Genomic DNA, 10,485 nt, shown 5'->3' on the forward strand with positions numbered 1-10,485 from the left:
CTCCCTCCCTCCCTCCCTCCCTCCCTCCCTTTGTTCTTTTCTGCATTGACATATCACTTTTCCATAGTCTTTGTGTCAGTCAGTGTCTTGAACAGCTGAATAAGAATAATATTCTTCTCTGAACCCCAGAGAAGAATAAGGATAATGTAGTTTCAGACTCATGGGATAGTAAGGGATGGGTTTGAGTATGAAGAAAGGCCAGGTGGAACCTGGAGGGGGGACTGTCTTTGCAGGATAGTAAGGACCTAGCCTGGGGGGTAGGCAGAAGAGACATTGGGCAAAGAGCTGTTGTCCTGGGTTTATGTGTGTGCCCGTGTGCCTATATGTGCATGGATAAACCCAAAGCCTAGAGCCTACTACACGGGTAGATTTTAGTAATTATGTGCCTGAAACTGATGACAGGCATAAGAGGTGGCCCTGAAGAGGTGAGAGGGAGACAGAGCAAAAGTTTTTTGAGGAAGATATATCATTTCGCACATAGACCATTATGAACCATTCCAAGCTCACAGAGGGAGGCCCAAGCCAGGTGCGTGGGAAGCCTCCTGTCTCTAACTTGGCTTGAACCTCCTGAGGTTAGAAGAAACCATGCAATATGCAAAAGCCACTGTGGGGAACACCTTCCGTGGTTGTTTCTAAGTACCGAGGGCTTTCTTTTCTCCCTTCGTTCAGAGCATCCGGGCTAAAGTGGAGCTGTCGGTGTGGGATCAGCCAGAAGACCTTAATCTCTTCTTCACTGCCACCTGCCAAGATGGCGTATCTTACCCTGGTCAGAGAAAGTGTGAGGGTCTGAAGATTGGGGACACGGTAAGTGTTCACTCCTAGTTTATAAGAGTTCTTGATCGCTTGGGTAATTATTCTCTGAATCTGACAATTTTGTAGCTCCCTGGAGTCCTCTAGAAACTTGTGCTCTCTGTCTTCTAGTCCAGCATGCTTTCCAAACCACTGTGCATTTTGTGTGCAAAGTCTTAGCAGGATTGGGTGCGGGGCTCCTGTCCACAGACCCTCTCAGTGCACTGCCAGCTGAGGGGTCCTCAGTGACATTGCGCCCTTGGTGCTTCAGCCATTATTGTTTTAGCTTGACAGGGATCTAGTCAGGTGGAAGAATATTGACAGGAGTCTAGGAGATTTGACTCCTATTCCATGCATCTCCTCTTACTTGATGAGACTGAGGGGTATCCTGCAGCCGTGGAGGGAACAGATGCCTGTCAGATTAACGGATATAAATGATGTATGTAAAGGTAAAGATGCAATGGTGTGAAGGCATAGGCGGGGCGTGGCGGCACGTGATGCGTCACGGTGAGAAGATTGTTTTTGACACTAGTCTGATCTACAGAGGTGAAAGATAAAAGGTGTAGCCATGATGCCAAACCAAGATGGCAAAGGAAAGCACTGGGGAGTGGTGACACCAATGTGCCCATGGTAACACAGGCTATCAATGGTGACTGGAAGATTGTCCACACACCTTCTGGAAGTCTGCTGCTAGCAGACAGACTATAGAGACTATCCCAATGGCATTTAAAATTTTTCTCTTTTCTTTATTTTTAGTATTCATGCTTTTTTAATTACTATTTTATTAATTAATACCACCGTCCTCTTCCATCTCCTCCGTTATTTTTTTTTAATATTTATTTATTTTTATGTGTATTGGTGTTTTGCCTGCAGCATGTCTATGTGAGGATGTTAGATCCTTTGGAACTGGAGTTCCAAATAGTTTCAAACTGTCATGTGGGTGCTGGGAATTGAACCCTGTGTCCTCTGGAAGAGCAGCCAATGCTCTTAACTGCTGAGCCATTTCTCCAGCCCCATGTTTTATTATTTTATTATTTTTAATTATGCTAAGTACATACACATGAGTGCAGGTGCCCGCAGAGGCTCTGGCCTGGAGTTACAGGTGGCAGTGAGTTCCGTGACATGCGTCCTGGGAATCGAACTCTCGTACTCTGGAGGAGTGGTGCATGCTTACTACAACTGAGCCATCCATTTCTTTAGCCCCCTCCAGTGAGCTTTGGTGACCATGCCTTTCCTTAGAAAATAGCGTGAGGGAAAGCTTCCTTGCACACTTCAGAGACTCTGAGCATCTTCTGGGCACTACTGCCAGCTAAGGTGGCAATAGCCCCGTACTTCCTGCCTTAGGAGGACTCGGGAGTATCTGCTTACATCTAGCCCGGACATTCTAGCCTCTTCTCTCTTCCTTCCTGTTTTCCATGTTAAGTGGCCCTTCACCCACTTAACAACACACAGGGAACCAGTCCTACCTTTTTACAATCCTACAGTGGCACCCTACCACCAAATGAGGCAGTTCAAATCCCGTCTGGAAGGTGAGACTGTAGGGAGCCCTAATGACTAAGAAGCCAATGGTTCTCCCAGACAGATTTCCCCAAATACATTTTGCTTTTACCAATTTGAAAAGGTCAGTTTGTCAGGAGAGTCCTTACAAGCTCAAAAGTTTATCAAAGACCAAAGTGATACATTTATAACTAAATTTGTGCAAATAGAAGATGGTCTTGGTGCTTAAATTCCTGTGGACACAATAGAAATGGTGACAGTCCCTACCTTCAACATATTAGTATACAATTGTATCAAGTGTTTCTGGAACCATAAAAGAGACTATCGCTTGAATAATTGTCAAAAGTTGTACTTCTATTCTTTAGATAAATTATAGTGATTTCTTTTACAGAAAAAGATTTATTTATTTTATATATGTGAGTATACTGTCACTGTCTTCAGACACACCAGAAGTGGGCATCAGATCCCATTACAGATGGCTGTGAGCCACCATGTGGTTGCTGGGAATGGAACTCAGGACCTCTGTAAGAACAGTCAGTGCTCTTAAGTGCTAAGCCATCTCTCTAGTTCCACTAGTGATTTTTTTTTAACTTTTTTTAAAATTTTTAATTTATTTTTTATACTCCATATTCCATTCCCCACCCCCGTGATTTTTTTAATCAAGATGATTTAGGAACCGGATGGTGGTGGCACACGCCTTTAATCCCAGCACTTGGGAGGCAGAGACAGGCGGATTTCTGAGTTCGAGGCCAGCCTGGTCTACAGAGTGAGTTCCAGGACAGCCAGGGCTATACAGAAAAACCCTGCTCGAAAAAACAAAAACAAAAGCGAAAAGAAAAGATGATTTAAGAAAAAACAGAAGTCTCGTTGAAGCCGTGGAGTTTAAAGAGTTGTGGCTGGAGAGATGGCTTAGGGTTGCTTCCGAGCCTGGTGGTGCCCCGAGCTTGATTCCTGGAACCACACAGTGGAAAGAAAGAACTGACTCCCACAAGCTGTCCTCAGACTCCACACATGTGCCGTGCTCTGTGCATCCCAGACCCAAATTAAATAACAAATGTTACTACAAAGCCGAACAGGAAGTTCTGGAAATGGCAGGAGGTAGCAGCCATAAGTAGAAAAAGAACACATGAGCAAATTCTATAGATCTTATCTGCATGGGGTGTGTGGAGTGGTAACACTGGGCATCAGTGGTCAGGCAGACTTATGAACCTGCTTCCTATAAGGGATGGTTTGACAGAGGCTCAGACATATATTGTCTGCCTGTGATTATATGCCACGGGCAGGCCTGTTTATCAAATACGGAGAAGGTCACGGGCAAACAGCCTATCCTATAAAACAGGAAAGCTACGATTTAAAAATAGTTTTAAAAAGTAGGTTATAATTAATTAGTTAATTATAATTAGTATCTTATCTAGTTTAGAGTATTAATAGGACAAAGGATATATGCTCTGGTACTATTTTTGGTGGTTTTTTTTGATGATAGAGTCTCTAAGCTAACCTGGGTTACAGAGTGAGACTGGGCCTAAAAAGAAAAGAAAAAAAAAAAAAAAAAAACGAATGACATGCTAAGGGTGGGTGAGATGGTGGCACAGAGGGTCAAAACACCTGATGGACCACTTGAGTTCAGTCCCTGGGACTCACATTGTGGAAGGAGAGAACCCACTCGGAAAATTGTCTTCTGACCTGCGCATTGTGCCACGCCACCGGACCCCTTTCTCCACCTCAATAAAGAAATGTAATATAGAAAGCTTAACCATCATAAGTGGTGTGCCCCCTGGGGCTGCGGTCGTAGACCTTTGGAACCCCAGAGGTAATAGTATTTCTCTTCTTTTCGGGTTGCACTGCTTGTGGTGGAGTCTGTTTAGAAGTAAAAGTGACAACCGTATGTCACCATGCTTAGGAAAAAAACAGCAAGAAAACTGGGGCCACCATGAGGCAGAGTGGATCTGAGATCCTTAGGAAAGGGTTAGGGTTAGGGTAGCGTAGGGAAGTTGCAAGGATCTTAGTTTGGGGAAGAGAAAATACATTTCACCCCATGACAGACTGGAAACAGACTGAACAGCGAACATTTCTCTGTTCCTCTATTAGTTTCCTGCGAGGAAGACGTTACCCGTGTGACAGACCAGGGAATCTAATACAGGATTGATGAAATGAAAGCGCAGACCTAAGGCTCCCTGTTCTGTAGCACGCACCCGGCACCACCCGACACCCATAACCCCTTCCACCATGGACGTTTCAAAAACAATGTCCTTGTCATTGAGTTCACACAGCCATCAACGTTGGTGAGGACAGAATACTGTACTGCTGATGGACAGCTGGGGATTCTAGGATGGGAGTAGCCTGCCCGAAGCTCAGCCAGATTAAGTCCTATTTTAGTCACAGCCTCCCTGTCACAGGGAGCCTTGTTAGCTACCTCTATATAGGAACTTAAAATGTGCCCAGTTGGGGCTTTGCTACTAATTTCTTTTCTCTTTTCTCTTTTCTCTTTTCTCTTTTCTCTTTTCTCTTTTCTCTTTTCTCTTTTCTCTTTTCTCTTTTCTCTTTTCTCTTTTCTTTTCCTTTCCTTTTCCTCCCCTCTCCTCCCCTCCCCTCTCTTCTCCTCTCTTCTCTTCTCTTTTCTTTTTTTCTTCTTCTTTTTTTTTAACATTTATTTATTTTATGTGTGTTTATGTGTGTTTATGTGAGTGTGGGATCATGTTACAAGTTACAAGAGTGGGTTCTGTTCCACTGTATGGGTCCTAAAAATTGAACTCAGGTCCTCAGGCTGAACAGCAAGCACCTTTACCCACTGAGCCATCTAGCCAGCCACTGGTTTCTGTCTCTTCCCACAGCTTTGCAGTGAACTATATTTTTCCCTGTTAATGCATGGGTTTAAAACCTGGGGCTCAGGCTGGTGAGATGGCTCAGTGGGTAAGAGTACCCGACTGCTCGCCGGGCGGTGGTGGCTCACGCCTTTAATCCCAGCACTTGGGAGGGATAGACAGGTGGATTTCTGAGTTCGAGGCCAGCCTGGTCTACAGAGTGAGTTCCAGGACAGCCAGGACTACACAGAGAAACCCTGTCTCAAAAAAACCAAAAAAAAAAAGAGTACCCGACTGCTCTTCCGAAGGCCCTGAGTTCAAATCCCAGCAACCACATGGTGGCTCACAACCATCCTTAACGAGATCTGACTCCCTCTTCTGGAGTGTCTGAAGACAGCTACAGTGTACTTACATATAATAAATAAATAAACCTTTTTTTTTTTAAAAAAAAAAAAACAAAAAAACCTGGGGCTTGAAGAGGAGCCTGAGAAACTGGCCCCAGGTCCCACTGCTGGTGAGCAGCAGGCAGCAGTAAGACCCAAGTCACTCGCAACGCCACAGCCCAGGCCTTCTCTGTAGGCTTCTCTGTAGGCACAGTGTAGTGAAAGCTGCAGGGGCTTGGGGTGGAATAATTTCTGCTCCCACACACTTGTGCACAGCTCTCATTTGTTTGGCTGGGAGAGCTTAGGAAATCTCATGTCTGAAAATCGGGGGGGGGGGAATAAATAAAAGATTTTAAATGGAAACTTTCCTCAGCATTGAGACATGTCTGTTGTAACCAGATGATTAAAGACAGTGTTTTCACCACCGAAGTTGCCTTTGGTCCGTCTTTAGGATCCAGTGGCCATAGCCCTGTGAAAATTGCAGCCGGTCTTCAGGCAAGCCTCTCTGCTGGGCCTTTGTCTTCTCTCTGTCCTGGGAGTGTCCCAGTGTCCACGGGCCGGAGTCACATGGCCTCTCTGGCTAGAGCTGTGTGGGTCTTGTTGTCTGGATGTAGAGGTCTGCACAGAGGCACTCTTTTTCTGGGCTGGGTGTGGCACTGTCCACTGGGTTGTGCAGAGCATGAGAGTAGGTCTTTCTAGACTGACTGAGTCTGGTGCTATGACGTGGGAGGTCTGAAGAGTGAGAATTTTAAGGGGCTGGAGAGATACGGCTCCTGTAGAGGACCCAAGTTCAGTCCCTAACGCCTATGTTGGGTGGCTTACAACTGCCCATAACTCCTGCTCCTGGGGATCCAGTACCATCTTCTGGACTCTGAGAGGACCTGCCTCACATGTGCACACACCCACACACAGATGCACATACATGTCATAATTAAATTAATTAATTACGTTAGTGTTTTTCAGGGCAGGGTTTCTCTGTGTAGCCCTGGCTGTCCTGGAACTCACTCTGTAGACCAGGCTGGCCTCGAAGTCAGAGATTCACCTTCTTCTGCCTCCTGAGTGCTGGGACTAAAGCTGTGAGTCCCATTCCTAACTTACATGTAACTTTTTTTTTTAAAGATTTATTTATTTACTATATATAAGTACACTGTAGCTGTCTTCAGATACACCAGAGGAGGGCATCAGATCTCATGACAGATGGTTGTGAGCCACCATGTGGTTGCTGGGATTTGAACTCAGGACCTCTGGAAGAGCAGTCAGTGCTCTTAACCTACATGTAACTTTTAAAAATAAATTTTAAAAAGTGTTGAGAGTTTAAGACAGCAGTAGTAGAGTGTAAAACTAAGCTCACAATCTTCTGAAAAGAAACCCAAGAAAATATGCGCGCGTGTGCGCCCACGCGCGCACACACAGAGAGAGAGAGAGAGACAGAGACAGAGACAGAGACAAAGAGTGATAGACAGAGAGCCCTGTCCTGGCTGGTAGCCTCAAAAAAAATTTTTTTTTCTTACTGGGCTGTGTATGTGTTTGGGAGGGTCCTGCACTTCTTCCTGTCTGTGAGGCAGCGGGGACACACTTTCAAATAACACCTGTGTAATGCTCTTAAGAGGCCCCTGAAGGCTTGTACTTTCCCAAGAGTTTGAGTTTTGGCAGCCAGGTATGCTACCCCATGCTTATCACAGGGATGGATGTCCCAGCTTGCTGGTGACTGTGCTGGCAACTGAGATCTACTGAGATTACTGTTGGTAAATGTTTATGTGCAGCCAGGTGGTGGTGGCGCACGCCTTTAATCCCAGCACTTGGGAGGCAGAGGTAGGCAGATTTCTGAGTTAGAGGCCAGTCTGGTCTACAAGGTGAGTTCCAGGACAGCCAGGGTTACACAGAGAAACCCTGTCTCGAAAAACCAAAAAAAAAAAAAAAAAAAAAAAAATGTTTATGTGCTGGTGATCTGCTCGCCAGGCTGCAAAGATGAGGAGACAGAGTCACAGTAGACTGAGTGCTTATACAAGTCGATCTTCCTGTAACCAAGGAAAAACGGTTTGGCAAAGAAGAGGAGTAGGCTATTAGAGCTGAAACCCAGAGGGACAGTGGAGTCTGTTCCTGGTAGGAACCCTGGAGAATAAGGCAAGAAGAAGGCCGTGGTTGAGGGAATTTGCTAGGGAGAGAAGAGCACCGCCCTTTGTGGCCGGACGGAGGGGTCAGAGAACTGCTGAGACTGATGGTTGTGGCACTGAGAGGAATAGGCTGGGGACTAAGGAACAATGACTGGCCCACACTAGCAGGATTCGTATATGAGTGTCAAGCTTAAGGGCCTGGCCACTCCCTGGCAGTAGGTTCTTTCCTGGGTGTCCCAAGTTAGGATAAGGGACATGTTAGGGAATGGTCGCCGAAGGCTCTGGGACTCTAGGGGTTAGACAGTTCAGCTGTCAGCAGGTACTGTCACGGTCTAGTCTGGGGACAACAGTGGAGACCAAGGCAGCACTGGGACAGACGGACTAAGTAGATCTCACTTCGTGTAATAGCAGCTTCCTGTGAAGGGGAGGGAGAGGCAGGCAGTGCCTGTGGTCCTTTCCAAACAGAGGTGGTCTTACGACTAAGAAGCAGGAGACTTGGCAGTAGGTGAAATGAGGATGTCCTGAAAGAGAAGCCATCCTTACATTAAAGCCTGGAGCCTTGAATCTGGCGAGATTCCCTTCTCTAAGTTCTTAGATGATCTTCTAACACCCCCCACCCCGTCCGTTCGCCAGCAAGCCGGGCTGAGTTGACCTGAGTACACCCCAGGAATTTAACTTGTGTTCTAAAGAACTAACGTTGACAAATTGGTATGCAAGTGGCTGGCTGTCCAGCTAGCATGAGCACCCTGCACAAAGGGCCCAGTAAGCCACCGTTAGAGCCTTTTCACGGAATACACGCCAACATACACACAAACACACACACACACACACACACACACACACACACACACCCTGCTCTTGCTCACTCCTCTGGGCCCTGGACTTTGAGCCTCTCTCAGCTTTTTGTTTTATTAAGAGCTGAGTAGACTTGGCATCTGCAGAACCCCAGGGTTGGGGAGTTTGTGTGGGGTTTGGGCAACTCCCCTTTTGGGAGGGTGGGTTCCCATTAGAGAACCAGAATCATCCCAATGAAGTTGAGTCACCCGTCTGGCCAGGATGGCTGCAGCAGCTGTGACCGTCCTCTAGGCTGAGTTTTGGAATGGGAACCTGGAAAGGCTCCAGGACCCGGGCAGCCCTCGGTATCGGTGCTTATCCTGAGACCTCTGCCACCAAGGGAGGGAAGCCAAGGAATCTCCAGGGCTTTCTAGCCTCTCTGGGTTCTTTGCTAATCCAGTTGGAAAACAGAATTGTCACGGGGGATGGGGTGGTGAGCAACACTGACCTACTTGCTTTCCCCGACGGACAGGCTTTTGATAGCGTTCCTGTGTCCAGCAAGAGCCAGTGGCTGACACAGACATCGCCTCTCTCTGGTCATCAGACAGCGGACTGCAGGGCAGGCAGATAGCTCCTCCACTGGATAGAAGCCTTGACCGAGGAGGCCCTACTGGGAAGCCACGCCCTCTTGACTTTTCAGCCAAGCAGTGTCCATGTCTCAACTCTAACTCACAGGCTCCTAACACTTCCACTTGTCCTGGCACGTGTGGGCAAGGCTGAAGAGTGTGTTTCTCTCTGTATGTCTTCCCCTCTCCCCTCCCTTCCCCTCCCCCTCTCCTTAATTTCTTACTTTCTCCCTTGACAAAGGGGGATCTGCATGGGGAAGGTTGTGTTCACTGGAGCCTCATAGCGGAGTGCCTTTGGCTCTGGCAGCGGGCCATTCCTTCGCAGTTTATTGCATCTAGCTCTTCATTTGCCAGGCACAGAGAGCGGCAGAAAGTAGCCGCTTCCTGCAGGTCACAGGGAAGGGATGGCATTGGGCACTCAAAGGCTCTGCTTCCCTGCATTCTTCATGGCCCCGTAGATAACTTTGCTGAGGCTCAGCCCTGAAACCCTGCCTGTGTGCAAGCTCAGCACATTCCCAGTCCAAAGCAGAGAATTTGGAGAAGTCTACGGCCATCACTTTGGGAGTCATCACCGTGCTGTCTCTGGATTAAGCCAGGCTGTCACCTCTCTGCCCAGTTGTTCAGGTTTTGTTTTTGTTTTTGTTTTTTGGTTTTTTGTTTGTCTTTTGAGACATGGTTTTCTATATGTAACCTTGGCTATGCGGAACTAGCTATATAAACCAGGCTGGCCTCAAACTTACAGAGATGTGCCTGCCTCTGCCTTCCAAGTGCTAGAATGAAAGGTGTGCACCGCCACCACCAAGCTTCCTACCCTGATATGTCCATGAGCATCTTCTCTGTTCCCTTCCTGGGCGGCGATGCACTAGGAGGGTGCAGGTCTGTTCTGGGAGAGCACAACCCCCACTCACTATATAAACAGACACATTCACAGCCCCTCTGACATCATTGGCTCCCTTGAAGCGAGGACAACTGTTCAAAGCTGTTAAAGGTTGGCTTACAGGGGACTGCCCAGCCCATTCTGAAGCCCAGAATGATCCGAGGAGTCTTGAGAAAGAAAGACATCACCCATTATAAGGGACCACTTGGAGGAGTGGCCAAGCATGTCTGCCACAGGAAGGGATCCCCACTTCCAGAGGGGTCCGTCTCAGTGAGGCTCTGTCACCATCCACCTGCCTGTCTGCATGTCTGTGGCTTGTTCTGAGGCACCTCTGCGCATCCCATTCCCCACAGGGCGCTTTTCTCTGAGGAGGGAGAGGCAGAGTTGGTATGTCCTCATGTTCTGACTCCTGGAAGAATCAAAGCGAGCTTCCCTTCCCCTCCAGATTATGAGCAGCTAATAGACAAGGTGGTGCCGTCTGCCACCCTGCTAGGTCTGCCTTGCTGTCTGCTTCCATGGCAGCTTGTAAGAAACTGTAAAGTTAGAAACTCTTCCTAAATCAACCCAACTCCCTCCCTCCCTCCCTCCCTCCTCCCCTTCCTTCCTTCCTTCCTTCCTTCCTTC

General features: G+C 47.5%; 1 protein-coding gene across 2 annotated transcripts in view; it reads left to right on the forward strand.

Annotated features, from left to right (window-relative positions):
* Positions 1–10,485, forward strand: part of Itgb5 (integrin subunit beta 5) — a 118,355-nt gene that overhangs the window by 77,348 nt on the left and 30,522 nt on the right. For both annotated transcript variants that reach the window (XM_021208922.2, XM_021208923.2), the window contains exon 9: positions 670–804. In XM_021208922.2, coding sequence (XP_021064581.1) covers positions 670–804 — 135 coding nt within the window. The remainder of the gene's footprint in view (positions 1–669; positions 805–10,485) is intronic.

The sequence above is a fragment of the Mus pahari genome, chromosome 12, assembly GCF_900095145.1.
Source record: "Mus pahari chromosome 12, PAHARI_EIJ_v1.1, whole genome shotgun sequence".
NCBI classification, from domain to species: Eukaryota; Metazoa; Chordata; class Mammalia; order Rodentia; family Muridae; genus Mus; species Mus pahari.